The sequence below is a fragment of the Anguilla rostrata genome, chromosome 19 (genome assembly GCF_018555375.3).
Source record: "Anguilla rostrata isolate EN2019 chromosome 19, ASM1855537v3, whole genome shotgun sequence".
NCBI lineage: Eukaryota > Metazoa > Chordata > Actinopteri > Anguilliformes > Anguillidae > Anguilla > Anguilla rostrata.
Window position 1 is genome coordinate 3,162,751 of NC_057951.1, and position 14,428 is coordinate 3,177,178.

The 14,428-nt window shown below is 50.7% G+C and overlaps 1 protein-coding gene across 1 annotated transcript; it reads left to right on the forward strand.

Annotated features, from left to right (window-relative positions):
- Positions 1 to 426: 426 nt before the first annotated feature.
- Positions 427 to 10,341, forward strand: LOC135246030 (leucine-rich repeats and immunoglobulin-like domains protein 3). The gene is made up of 11 exons (XM_064319523.1): positions 427 to 539; positions 1,669 to 1,740; positions 2,091 to 2,162; positions 2,958 to 3,121; positions 4,113 to 4,445; positions 5,011 to 5,292; positions 6,336 to 6,821; positions 7,793 to 7,963; positions 8,868 to 9,008; positions 9,679 to 9,852; positions 10,133 to 10,341. Exons 1-11 carry the CDS (start codon positions 499 to 501, stop codon positions 10,339 to 10,341), a joined length of 2,145 nt encoding a protein of 714 aa, XP_064175593.1. The 5' UTR covers positions 427 to 498.
- The last annotated feature ends 4,087 nt before the right edge of the window (positions 10,342 to 14,428 follow it).

Here is a 14,428-nt window from a genome sequence, read left to right on the forward strand (position 1 = left end):
AAAAAAAAAATCAAACAAGCTGTTTAAGTCACTCTGGATACAGGCATCTGCAGAGAAAATGAGCGCATTAACAAGGGCAGTAATAATGCTGATTTATCATTTTTCTTGTATTAATTCCTTGGTAAAGCTTCGTTCTTTATTGATCTGTTTATTTACCCAAGTTGTGTCATGGTGAAACACTGTGGTTTCCGTCTTTTTTCTTTACCACTTTGGCTCGTCTCGGGTGTGCAGGAAAAACGCAACCCCTGCATTAGTGTGGGACCCTTAAAAGCAACTTGAAACGGTTTTCGGTCCTGGCCGGAAAGGTTCCTCAAGGGCTGTATTTGGGCCCCACATACACCAGAGAAAATGGAATGTTTTCAGCCTTTGTGTTTGCTCGAAGCTCCACAGGGTTTACCAAGACTCGGTGCTTTTGATGCCGGAGGTGGATCTTAACCAGGTGTTCTTCTTCTTTTCAGGGATTTAAAAAATAATGAGATCTCCTGGACCGTTGAAGATATGAATGGACCGTTTTCTGCACTCGACAAACTGAGGAAGCTGTGAGTTTCGGAGTTTGTTGGTAGCGCTTGCGTTGCGGTGTGCACAAAGGATGCTTTGTTGGTATGAAGACGTGAAGAGCGTGTCTTGGTTTTCCTGAGGCCTTTTGCATCTTTGTGAGCCATCAATTAATTCATTTTTATATGTGTAGCACTTTTTACAAAGTGGGTCAAAAGTTTACATACACTTTGTTAGTATTTGGTGGCATTGCCTTTTAATGGCTTAACTTGAATCGAACGCTTGGGGTAGCCTTCCACAAGCTTCTCACAATAATTTGCTGGAATTGTTGCCCATTCCTCCTGACAGAACTGGTGTAACTCAGTCAGGTTTGTGGGCCTCCTTGCTCGGACACGCTTTTTCAGTTCAGTCCGCACCTTTTCTATGGGATTCAGGTCAGGGCTTTGACTTGGTAGATGAAATTCAGTACAGCCAAATGTAAAATTCCGCACAGATATTAGCAAGCATTTTTTCCACACACAGAGTAGTCACTGTGTGGAATGGCCTGCCAGGTCATGTAGTAGAGTCAGAAACTCTGGGGGTTTTCAAAACCAGGCTTGATACGGGTGTTAGATGCTGTCTAGCCTCTAAGCAAACAGAGCATTATGTCCAATTTGGTGAGGAAAATGGCGAGTATTGTTGGGCCGAATGGCCTGTTCTCATTGTTATGTACAGTAAGTGTACAGATGCGAAGGAGGCGTGTGTGACCTGTAGGCTAATAGTGGTTTTCCAGTCACTGGTAGCAATGGCTTCAGTACCTTTGTATCCACTGGGTTTTGATGACACAGTGGAGTTACTAGAGTTGACTATGGTGTCAAACACCACTGGGGTCAGTTGGAACGAAGGAGTGCGAGTAAGCCGTGAGTCTTCTGGAACACTCCGCAGGCTTCTGTTCAGCGAATAGGAGGACTGATCTTATAAGCGGGGCTATACAACAACATTGAACCTTGTATTTGTTTTTTTATCATTTTGCCACCAAATAAGTTATAAAGTTATAATAAAATCATTACTATTAAATGTTACTGGGACACAGGGATCAGCTAGTGGATGACTCGTAATATTAACATGGAAGGGGTGTAATATCTTGGAAGAAAGGAATTTAGCTATTTGTTAAATGTCATTTATACATTTCAGCTTCCTTCAGGGGAACCGGATACGTTCGGTCACCAAGAAGTCTTTTTCCGGTCTGGAAACCCTGGAGCACCTGTGAGTGGCCTTCTCTTCTCGCGGATTGTCTCGACTGTCTGAGTGATGAATGTGGTGTGCTGGACACCAGAAAGCAAGGAAAGGTCTTGGAAGATCTCGCTCGTTGTCCAATGACCACGATATGCACTTGTGTACGTCGCTTTGGATAAAAGCGCCTGCTAAATTAATGTAATGTAATGTATTGATTAGCGGGGCATTTCACTGGTTCAATAAACAGAGCAATACAGCCTTCCAGATAGCTTAGATTTTGGGAAATTGTTTTAACTGGTATTTAAACCAAACAAAGAGATGGAAATAAACTGAATTTGAGTAAATGTATCCAGTGCCTTGACCCAAACTTCTCTCCACAGAGATCTGAGAAACAATGCAATCATGTCAATCCAAGGGAATGCCTTTTCTCAAATTAAACAGCTCCAGGAACTGTGAGTATCAGTTTGTGTTTGTACTTCATTCACGTTGTAGGCTTCTGCTTTTGGCAATTTGCCTTCAGTTTCACACGGTTTTAAGTCCTACAGTGCCTATAGCACTGCACCTATGTTTAAGTGCTACTGCAGATGCAGTATTGTTCCAGTTGTTGCTAATTCCTGTGACTCTCTATCTCTGTACTGCTGTACCATCTCTCTACTACTGTACCATCTCTGTACTGCTGTACTGTATATACCCTGATTGACTTAACACAGGAAATGCATGGTAACATGAAATGTGTGGGGTTGTGAAAAATTGAGTTTGAATGTCTTTAGCCGAGGTGCATGTAAACTTTTGGTCTCGACCGTATGCTACGTTGCCTCGACTGTATGCTACGCTGCCTCGACCGTATGCTACGTTGCCTCGACCGTATGCTACGCTGCCTCGACCGTATGCTACGCTGCCTCGACCGTATGCTACGCTGCCTCGACCGTATGCTACGCTGCCTCGACCGTATGCTACGCTGCCTCGACCGTATGCTACGCTGCCTCGACCGTATGCTACGCTGCCTCGACCGTATGCTACGCTGCCTCGACTGTATGCTACGCTGCCTCGTCTGTATGCTACGCTGCCTCGTCTGTATGCTACGTTGCCTCGGCTGTATGCTACGCTACCTCGACCGTATGCTACATTGCCTCGACCGTATGCTACATTGCCTCGACCGTATGCTACGTTGCCTCGTTTGTTGCGGTTCTGTGCCGCCGCGCCGCGCGGTCGCGCCCGCTGACCCCGCCCTGCTCCGTGCCCGACAGGCGCTTGAACACGTCCAGCCTGCTGTGCGACTGCCAGCTGCGGTGGCTGCCCGCCTGGGTGGCGGAGCGCGGCTTTGCCCCCTTCATCAACGCCAGCTGCGCCCATCCCCTGGCGCTGAAGGGGCGGAGCGTGTTCGGCGTGCGCCAGGAGGACTTCGTGTGCGGTAAGACGCGGGGCGGGCCGCAGCCGTCCCGAAACGCAGCACGTTCTATGGTCCCACACGTCTACAGGCTTGAACATTACATTGCATTACATTACATTACAGGCATTTAGCAGACGCTCTTATCCAGAACGACTTACACAACTTTCATACAGCATGTACATTGTATCCATTCATACAGCAGGATGTATACTGAAGCAACGCAGGTTAAGCACCTTGCTCAAGGGTACAACGGCAGTGTCCTTACCCGGGAATGGAACACTATGACCTTTCGGTTACAAGCCCAGTTCCTTACCCACTGTGCTACGCTGCCGCCACCTGTTCAGCCATCGGGAGCCCTCCTCATTGAGTAATGAGGTTCTGGCCATACGTTGACTAGTATTAAGTATTTAAGACTCGCTTTTGTGGGTTAATTATTTGTAGCAATCGTGAGGTATTCAGGACTCTCCTTTTTCTGTATCAGCCGGGGAATGCTGATTTTTGACGCTGTGGATGTCTGAAGGGTGTGTCAAGCGTCCGCACCAGAAGCTTTGGCTCTTTGCCAGGTGACGGCTGGTGAGCGCGGTCAGCAGTAAACAGGAAGAGAAAGTCAGTATTTCCTGGTTAATCGTGGAAAATTATTTTCCAATTATTCACAGAAAACTGGTGTAAAATCCTGAAGGATAAATTGATGTTTTTCGCGATTGATTAGCCTGGTGTTTGGGTAGAAGGGCTGCAGGGTGGTATCGGGGTTAGGGAATCAGCCTGGTGTTTGGGCTGCAGGGTGGTATAGGGGTTAGGGAATCAGCCTGGTGTTTGGGTAGATGTGCTGCTGGGTGTTATAGGGGTTAGGGAACCAGAGTCCATTCCTAGGTTGGCCTCTACTGTCATACCCTTGAGCGCTGCACTGATTGCTTCAGTGTCTATAAAGCTATACGACGTAAATGTGCAAGTCACTATGGATACGAGCTTCACGTGGCCGACGTCTAAAGGAGGCGTGTCGTGTTGCGTGCAGACGACTTCCCGAAGCCGCAGATCACGGTGCAGCCGGAGACGCAGTCGGCGCTCCGCGGGTCCAACGTGACCTTCGTGTGCTCGGCGGCCAGCTCCAGCGACTCGCCCATGACCTTCGCCTGGAAGAAGGACAACGAGGCCCTGGCCCTGGGCGAGGGCGCGGGCGAGGTGCGCAACCAGGCGCACCTGCGCGCCCTGGCGGGCGACGTCACCGAGTACACCACCACCCTGCGGCTCCGCCGCGTCGACTTCGCCAGCGAGGGCCGCTACCAGTGCGTCATCTCCAACCACTTCGGCTCCTCCTACTCCGGCAAGGCCAAGCTCACCGTCAACAGTAAGCCCGCCGTCGAGCGCCCCCCCTCGCCCCTGCCGCTTCAGCGGTCAACCCGCTGTCGGCTGCCGCGTCTTAGACCCACAGGTGTGGGGCGGGTTTATACCCTCCACTATGACAGTGTCTCTCCTCGATGGCAGTTTTAACAAAACCCGAACAAACCAACAGTTTTTAGACAGCCGTTGGGTCAGGGGGAGAAGGAGATTTGACCCTCTTAGCCGTGTGATGCTGTGCATTATAAAAAACGTTTAACATTGGGTCAAGAATTGACTTCTGGATGGCTTAGCATGATTTGTGGACATGGTTTGATTTAACTGTATTTACAGGGTAGTCTGTGAACACACCAACGCAAATTAGCTAAAGATTTAGAAGCTTGCTGTACTGTGCAGTCTGTGAAGTTCTATCGTCCACTCTGTTCTGTAAGCCAGTGGAGGCTCGCGTTCCTACTAAGCCTGTTTGCTGTGAGTTCTTGAGTGCGTCACTGCGGGGTCATACTTTACTGGACTGGTCTTCATTTGTTTTTTGTTGTTATCCCTCCCCCACCCCACCCCACCCCCACCCCCACCAGTGCTTCCCTCCTTCAACAAGATGCCGACGGACCTGAGCGTGCGGGCGGGGGCGACGGCCCGGCTGGAGTGCGCGGCAGGGGGGCACCCCTCCCCGCAGATCGCCTGGCAGAAGGACGGGGGCACGGACTTCCCCGCCGCCCGCGAGCGCCGAATGCACGTGATGCCCGAGGACGACGTCTTCTTCATCGTGGACGTGAAGGCCGAGGACATGGGCCTGTACTGCTGCACGGCCCAGAACAGCGCCGGGGCCATTTCCGCCAACGCCACGCTCACCGTCCTGGGTACGGCTCGTAGGGTGTCTGTGGATGTTGATCCCGTTGCCCCCGGTAACTTGTTCTTTTCTTCAGAAGGCTGTGTGGGCTCCTGGCCCTCCCGTGTGGATTTACTACCCACTAATCTGTCAATCAGATGTTGAGGAAACTGGGTTCCCTGCACACATTTCAGTGTGTTGTGGTTGGATATCAGTGTGGGTTGGTGTGTAGAGTGTGTTGTAGGTTTATATTGGTGTGGGTTGGTGTGTAGAGTGTGTTGTAGGTGGATATTGGTGTGGGTTGGTGTGTAGAGTGTGTTGTAGGTGGATATTGGTGTGGGTTGGTGTGTAGAGTGTGTTGTAGGTTTATATTGGTGTGGGTTGGTGTGTAGAGTGTGTTGTAGGTTTATATTGGTGTGGGTTGGTGTGTAGAGTGTGTTGTAGGTTTATATTGGTGTGGGTTGGTGTGTAGAGTGTGTTGTAGGTTTATATTGGTGTGGGTTGGTCTGTAGAGTGTGTTGTAGGTTTATATTGGTGTGGGTTGGTCTGTAGAGTGTGTTGTAGGTTTATATTGGTGTGGGTTGCTGTGTAGAGTGTGTTGTAGGTTTATATTGTTGTGGGTTGCTGTGTTGAGTGTTGTAGGTTTATATTGGTGTGGGTTGGTCTGTAGAGTGTGTTGTAGGTTTATATTGGTGTGGGTTGGTGTGTAGAGTGTGTTGTAGGTTTATATTGGTGTGGGTTGGTGTGTAGAGTGTGTTGTAGGTTTATATTGGTGTGGGTTGCTGTGTTGAGAGTGTTGTAGGTTTATATTGGTGTGGGTTGGTCTGTAGAGTGTGTTGTAGGTTTATATTTGTGTGGGTTGGTCTGTAGAGTGTGTTGTAGGTTTATATTGGTGTGGGTTGGTGTGTAGAGTGTGTTGTAGGTGGATATTGGTGTGGGTTGGGTCTATAGAGTGTGTTGTAGGTTTATATTGGTGTGGGTTGGTATGTAGAGTGTGTTGTAGGTGGATAATTGTGTGGGTTTTTTTGGTTTTTGGCAGCAGCGAAAGGGTTACCTTGCTTTTCTATTTCCCAGAAACCCCCTCTTTCCTGCGGCCACTGACGGACCGGACGGTCGCCAAGGGGGAGACGGCCGTCCTGCAGTGCATCGCCGGCGGCAGCCCGGCGCCGAGACTCAACTGGACCAAGGACGACAGCCCCCTGGCCACCACCGAGCGCCACTTCTTCGCCGCCGGCAACCAGCTCCTGATCATCGTGGACGCGGCCGAGGCGGACGCGGGGCGGTACACCTGCGAGATGTCCAACCCCCTGGGCGCGGCGCGCGGCGACATCAGCCTGGTGGTGCTGCCGGGCCCCAACTGCGACCCCGCCCTGGGCGGGGTGGCGGGTGCGGGTGTGGCGGCGGGGTCCGGGGCGGGGCCGGCCGACGGGGACGGCTGGACCACGGTCGGCATCGTGGTGATCGCCGTGGTGTGCTGCGTGGTGGGCACCTCGCTGGTTTGGGTGGTGATCATCTACCACACGCGACGCCGCACCGAGGACTGCAGCGTCACCAACACAGGTAAGCCATCGGTCGCCCCACCCTCACTCCACCAGCCTGCCGTCCTGTAAGAGACCTCATTGGTCAGCCCCACAGTCACTCCACCAGCCTGCCGTCCTGTAAGAGACCTCATTGGTCAGCCCCACCCTCACTCCACCAGCCTGCCGTCCTGTAAGAGACCTCATTGGTCAGCCCCACAGTCACTCCACCAACCTGTTGTCCTGTAAGAGACCTCATTGGTCGCCCCACAGTCACTCCACCATCCTGTTGTCCTGCAAGAGACCTCATTCTGTCCTAATCATTCAGGAAGTACTGACGTTTTGAGTACCTAAACGTCTCAACCAGAGGCAGAGGACTTTTGGGATGTCATAAAGACACACGTCTTAAGAGCTTTTGCGCTCTTTGATGGCTGATATTAGGAGAGAACATTCAGGATTAAAGCTAGTGGCCCCCGACACATTCAAATCTGACAATAATTCAGTTTTATTTGTATAGTGCAGAGAATTTGTATTTTATGGAGAACTGTCACAAAGACACTTTGCAGAGCAGCAAGGCAAGAGACAGATCAGTCCTGAACCCCCAAATAGCAGGTACATAAGGTAAATAACTCCCAGTGGGAATTGAAGCCTCAAACGGTGGTGAGAAAAAACTCCCCAATGGTAAGAAATCTCGAGAGGAAGCCTGCTATAGAGGGGGGAAGCCCATCGTCCACTCGCCAGCCTGTTGTTAAGTAGCAGACTGCAAATGAAATGGGTTAAGTAGGTTACAGCTGAGGCGAAGGCAGAAGTAAGCATTTGATCTCTCAAAAAAGCGTTTAGATGTTTTGCTATATTGCCGAGCCTCCTCTCCCGCTTCCCGCGGTCGGAGTGCAGAAGCTCTCGAAGGTGTGTGTGCCTACGGTGTGCCTCTGCCCTCCCGTTGACACACTGACGTGCCGGAGTCGACAGCCTGTGTGTCTTCACGCCTTTTTTTCGCCGGGCGTTTCTCCCCAGACGAGACCAACCTTCCCCCGGATATCCCCAGCTACCTGTCCTCGCAGGGGACCCTGTCGGACCGCCAGGACGCGTACGTGCCGTCGGAGAGCGGCAGCGGCAGCCACCAGTTCGTGTCGTCGTCCGGCGGCAGCGGCGGCGGCTTCTACCTGCAGCCGAAGGACCTGAGCGGTGAGGCGGCCTCCGTGATGCCTGCGAGCGTGGTCCTGGTGTGTGAGGGGCCGGCCCCCCTCTGGAGCTGCAGCATAAACCCGCATGTTTATAAAAGAGATGAACTTATTTACAAAAATAAATTTGGTATAGTAACAAACAGGCAGATCAGGGGCTATACAGGAGTGAACGGTGTGTGACTGTATAGTGGATTATTAACAGGAGTGAATGGTGTGTGACTGTATAGGGGGTTATTGACAGGAGTGAATGGTGTATGACTGTATAGTGGGACAGGAGTGAAGGGTGTGTGACTATAGTGGGACAGGAGTGAACGATGTGTGACTGTATAGTGGATTATTAACAGGAGTGAATGGTGTGTGACTGTATAGTGGGTCATTAACAGGAGTGAATGGTGTGTGACTGTATAGTGGGACAGGAGTGAATGGTGTGTGACTGTATAGTGGGTTATTAACAGGAGTGAAGGGTGTGTGACTGTATAGTGGGTTATTGACAGGAGTGAATGGTGTGTGACTGTATAGTGGGTTATTAACAGGAGTGATAGGTGTGTGACTGTATAGTGGGTATTGAACAGGAGTGAAGGTGTGTGACTGTATAGTGGGTCATTAACAGGAGTGATGTGTGACGTTAGTGGTCTAACAGATGAATGGTGTGATAGTGGGTTATTAATGGAAGGGTGTGTGACTGTATAGTGGGTTATTAATGGAATGGTGTGTGACTGTATAGTGGGTCATTAACAGGAGTGAAGGGTGTGTGACTGTATAGTGGGTTATTAATGGAATGGTGTGTGACTGTATAGTGGGTCATTAACAGGAGTGAATGGTGTGTGACTGTATAGTGTGTTATTAACGGAAAGGTGTGTGACTGTATAGTGGGTCATTAACGGAAAGGTGTGTGCGCTCTGCAGGTCTGTATCAGCTGGACACCGGGAGCGAGGCTGACATGGAGGCCGCCATCGACCCGCTCCTCTGCCATTACCCAGGACCCATCGGGTCCCTCCTCCGGAGGGGAAACCTCTACTCTCTGGAATCTCCCGAAGGCTTTACAGGTAGGCGCTCCTGCAGGAGAGCTCATTGACGGTTTTGAGTGTGTGTGGGGTGGAAGAGTTTGACATAAATACCACGTAAATACCAATATGACTGACGCTTCCGCCCCACGCACCCTACTGACGGTAGTTTATGGGGTGTACTGACGCTGGGGTTCAGCCTGTCCCATGCTGAGGGTAGTTTATGGGGAGTACTGACGCTGGGGTTCAGCCTGTCCCATGCTGAGGGTAGTTTATGGGTGCATGGGGAGTACTGATGCTGGGATTCAGCCTGTCCCATGCTGAGGATAGTTTATGGGGCATACTGACGCTGTCCCATGCTGAGGGTAGTTTATGGGTGCGTGGGGAGTACTGACGCTGGGCTTCAGCCTGTCCCATGCTGAGGGTAGTTTATGGGTGCGTGGGGAGTACTGACGCTGTCCCATGCTGAGGGTAGTTTATGGGGAGTACTGACGCTGGGATTCAGCCTGTCCCATGCTGAGGGTAGTTTATGGGTGCGTGGGGAGTACTGACGCTGTCCCATGCTGAGGGTAGTTTATGGGGAGTACTGACGCTGGGATTCAGCCTGTCCCATGCTGAGAGTAGTTTATGGGTGCGTGGGGAGTACTGACGCTGTCCCATGCTGACTGTAGTTTTTATGGGGCGTACTGACACCGCTGCGTGTTCCTCTCAGGCTGTGCGACTGACCCCAGGGCCGCGTTCGTCAGCTCCTACAGCGGCGGGCTCGGCGGCTCCAGGAGGAGGGAGCACTGCGGGACCGCCTCGCCGGACCCCGGCCCCCCCGGCCCCCCCGGCGCGCTGCACCCGGCCTGCTCCCCCGACCCGCTCCCCTGCAGCACGTTCATGGGTAAGGCCCGCGACGCGGTCACCAAGCTAACGAGGTCGCTGGCTGCAGCGATGTCATTACCGTGCGTGATGTCATACAGCGACGTATTTCTTCTGCGCGCAGGCGTGCAAGCGATGGGGCGGGCGGTGATAAGTGTGATCTGTGATTTTTGTGGCTCCTCATTGGTTCTGGCAGACCTCTACGGTCGAATCGCGAAAGCCGCTGCCCCCCCCCGATTTTATGGGCGGCGACGAGTTCTTACAGAGCCTGCGTTTTGGGCCCGCGTTTCTTTTTTCTCCAGGGACGTTCGGGAAGGTGCCCTGGAGGCCCCCGCCGGAGCTGTGCGCCGCCCTGTCGCGCGACCCCGCCCTGCTTCACGAGAACCCCTACGTGGCGGCCGACGCGGACGCGGACCCGGACCCGAACGGCGGCGGCGGCGCAGACCGGCAGGACGCCGGGCCGCCAGCTCGGCCGCAAGAGCACGTAGCCGGACGTCTTCAAGGCGGCTAAAAAAAAAAAAAAAGGGAGAGAAAAAAAACTACCTCAGGTCCAGATGCGTTCCCGTTGGGTGGATTTGAATGTAACTGAATTGCGTGGACGGGAATGCACAAAAAACTGGACGGTCGCGAGGGGAAAAGGCGACCGTTTCATGGAACAAAAAAAAATGGGGAGAACCAAGTGCACGGAATGGAGAAATCCAATACGCTTTTATACAAAGTATATTATATTTTGTCGATTAAGCGTTAAATAGAATCCATTATTTTTTGCTTACAACGTTCCTTAAAAGTTGTTTGTGTCAAGTGGAAAATTGCTGTTCATGTCCCGTTCCTCCGTCATTAGCTTTTGAAAGTTAAGCACCCTTTGCGCATGCACACAATAAAATGCCTTTCTGCGTGCTGCTGCTTTGTTGAAAATTCTGTGACTTTTTTTTTTTTTCCTCGCTTCTCTCTGAAACCTGGATGCAGAATTTTGCAGCGGACAGACCTTAATGGCGGGACCATCTGTCCACCGTGAGGCGCTGCTTCTCTTTTCCGAAAGTAGTCCTCGGCCCCTGCAGGAACAGCGATGGGTCCAGGACCCCCCCCCCCCCCAGTCAGCGAGCGTCCCTGGGCTGTGGGCCCCACTAGTGGCAGGGGTGGGGGGTGTTGAGTCATTGCTGGCCCTGCAGCGCTGTTTGTTTACACAGGCCCTGAGAGAGGCCCCCCAGACCAGAGACATTCATCAAGCGCTAAGTTCTGTACAGGGAGGTGTAGGCTGTAAGGAGCACTGCTGGGTTCTGTACAGGGAGGCGCAGGCTGTAGGGAGCACTGCTGGGTTCTGTACAGGGAGGTGCAGAATGTAAGGAGCAGTGCTGCAGAAACGCTTCACGGCTCTCCCCTGACTGCCACGGAAGAAAGCAGGAGGAGCCATTTCATGTAATGTATTTTGTTAGATTTGTGGTTCAGTCACAAGAAAGAGTTTTTACCAACTCTTCTCATATGCGTGTAGAGATTTGCCTGGATGCAGCGGAGTCTCCAAGTTCATGGATTTCCCTAAATTGTCCACATCCGTTTTCCAGCTGCGTGCTGATTGGACAGCAAATTTGATGCGTCATAAAGAAACACATTTCCTGCCTGAGAAGGATACGGTATTAGCAAGTGATGGAGCTGGCAGCCAATCAGGAGGTGTAGCTGCTGAGGAGACTTCTCAAAGGATAGACATGCTGTGTCAGCCCTCAGGGCCCTTCCTCTGGCTCAACACTGCTCTCCAACAACTGATCCGAGACCAGCTTCCCTTCTGCCTGAGTGTCCATCAACCCTTTTACATTAAAGTTTCATCCTGATTGTGTCGTGGTGGACAAAGCTCTCTGCACTCGACACAACTTCCAAGAGGAAGGACAATGGAGTTTATTCCAGCTGCTGTACACATTTGTGTTATTTTTTTTATTATTGGTGTACACATTTATGTTATTTGAATAAACCTCCCTTATTTTTCCAGTTGCAACAGTATTTGCTGCTAAAAAAATAAAAGCTATTTGAGCAATGACGATCGCTTGTCTTGTCCAGTCTGTGTGCGTGTGCACGTGTGCGTGTGGATGTGCGCGTGTGAGCATGTGTGTTTGTGTCTCTGTCTTTGTGTTTGTGTGCCTGCCTGTGTGTGCATTTTTATGTGTGTGTGTATGTGTGCGTTTATATGTGCGCGTGTGTGTTGTGTTAAAGTTGATATTGTTGCGGAGCCCGTACGGTCTGTCATTGTCCGACAGACGGTGTTTTCTGCATAAACCAACGCCTCTAACTGCGAATGTGGACCTAATTTACATTTCCTCTGGGCGAAGTTGTCAAACAGTCGCAATCCTGAAACGATTTGTAGGAAAATGAGAGATGGATGGGAAGCGAAGGAGTGAGGAGGCCCCCGGCGACGGCAACGGCCAGGGCCCTCGGCCTCCGTCCGGAGCGCTGTGCTCGGACTGCTGGGTAATTTCCCCGCTTTGACTGAGGCTCCAGCGTGGGAGGCAGGAAGTGCTTCGCTCCTCAGGGCGCCAGTGACTAAGCGTAAGAAATGAATGTAGCGCGCAAGGTCCATCTCGTCGCCAGATACGTCAGATTCTGGAGCTAATTTGCTGTCGTTGCCAGACGTGGCGAGGCCGGACAGCTGTTTGTAATATAGAGCGGCTGCGAACTGCTCAGCGGAATCGGGACTTGTTTTTTTGGGAGTCGGGCGAAGTCTTGGGGTGGGCGGAGGGGAGCCTGCTTGGATCCAGGCTCCTTTTGAATCCTCAGACAGTGGGAAGTTGATCCGAAGACGGGGCGTTGAAAATGCTTCCGCGTGCGTGCGTGTGTGCGTGCAGCAGAACAGAATTCCCTTCTGCAGACTTTAATGTGACTGAAAAGCGGGTTTGGAAACGCACCGCATTCGGTACCCTCGGTTTGTTCGGCTGCAGTCGTTTGCTTGGCCGTGTGAGCATTCTTCTGCTTTCACCGGCAGCAGATGGCTTTATTGCAGCTACACGAAGCCTTTCAGGTCACAATATGATGCATGATGTTGAATTTTCGAAGGGGAATGGGAGTTTCTGAGTTTTTGCGCATGGCTATGTTGCTTTAAAATTAGACGAGGCTGGTCTGCTCGGTTGCTTCCCAATGTCTTTGATAGGAGTGCGTTAATCAAACGCACTCCTGTTAATTCAAGCAGTCGCTGTCTCTTCTTTAGAAGCGCCTGCAGTTACGAGCTTGCCAGAGGGATACGAAAAGCCAACGATGCCAAAACATCTTAAAAAATACATCTAATCGTGGTTATTTTTACCCGTTGACATGGCAAACATTTCCTGGTGAATTGTGAAACTTCTGGCTCTCCACATTTAGCTGGACTGAATAACCCATGTGCTTCTTGGCAGCCGAACAGCATTCAACAATAGCTTCAGAAGGACCTATGAAAATCTGTTAATCTTGGGAGCGTCTGGAAATGTGACATGGCTGGGGGAAAAGATACACAATATTCCAATTTGTAGAGGTCTGGCACCATTTGGAGAGGTTTTTGGGAGATTTAGGTGCACCTTTGGGAAAATGCATGTGAAATTTTACTGCTTTGTTCAATCCACTCCCCATTTTTTTTCTGGTGTTGTTTACATCCTGGGGTATGCCTGAGAAAATAAATCTGGTTTCATCCAGTATCATAAGTACATATAATCACTACAGAATAAAGAAAATACAAAATGATTTTTGGATATCTTTGTTGTTTTTCAGAATAAATATGTTCTGTGTGTTTACGAAGTGAGACTCCCGGTAGGATCAGGGGATTTGGTCATTCTGGTACAAATGTCCTCTTTATTTCAAGCTTTGAACCATGTCTGTACTGTTTTCTTTTGAGGTCTGATAAGAGGCAGACTTCTGTGAACCGCCTTACAGTGTGCACCTGGTTTGCCCAGTTCTGTGCTGTTTTGTGTGTTGTAAAAAGATGAGCGTGCCTGGTCATGATCTGTACTCCTCCAATTCAGAGTTCGGACTGTAGCAGGAGCCTCTCTGGCCAGCGGAGAACATTTTCTGTGCTTTTTTTCCCTGCTGGAAGTCAATCAATCAATCAAATTTTATTTATATAGCGTATTTTACAACAGTTGTCACAATACGCTTTACAGACAGCCCTAGCCTAAACCCCCACAGGAGCAAGCCTAAGGCAACAGTGGCAAGGAAAAACTCCCTGTAGCAGATGGGGGAGAAACCTTGGAAGGAACCAGGCTCAAGGGGGAAACCCATCCTCCTCTGGTCCGCTCAGGGTGCCGACTGGTGACCAGCATGTCAGCCAGTTTATGCAGAAGATATAAGTGAAGTGAGTTTCATTCCCGTCTGCTTGAGACTCTCGACACGGAAGGGCTAGTGCTGAGTTCTTTTTATTTTCACGGCAGAACCTCAGATGCAAACGCTTCGAGTACGGGGATCGTTCAGAACTTTGAAATTTGTGACTATTTCAAACTATTTTACTGATGTTTACAATCATTTATTGGAACGGTCACTTAAATGATGTTTTAAACAGACATTAATTTTGAACCTTTTGCTTTGCTCCACTGAGGGATATGGGAGGAATACAGTCGGTAGGGATATATGGCGTTCTTCATTGCTCCACTGAC

What these genes read in the sequence shown, in the direction of transcription:
- LOC135246030 (XM_064319523.1), top strand. Translation starts at nt 499, where the DNA reads ATGAATGGACCGTTTTCTGCACTCGACAAACTGAGGAAGCT. An exon ending in ATTAAACAGCTCCAGGAACT is followed by an intron (nt 2,163 to 2,957) that starts GTGAGTATCAGT and finishes CGTGCCCGACAG; the next exon opens with GCGCTTGAACACGTCCAGCC. An exon ending in CTGCAGCGTCACCAACACAG is followed by an intron (nt 6,822 to 7,792) that starts GTAAGCCATCGG and finishes GTTTCTCCCCAG; the next exon opens with ACGAGACCAACCTTCCCCCG.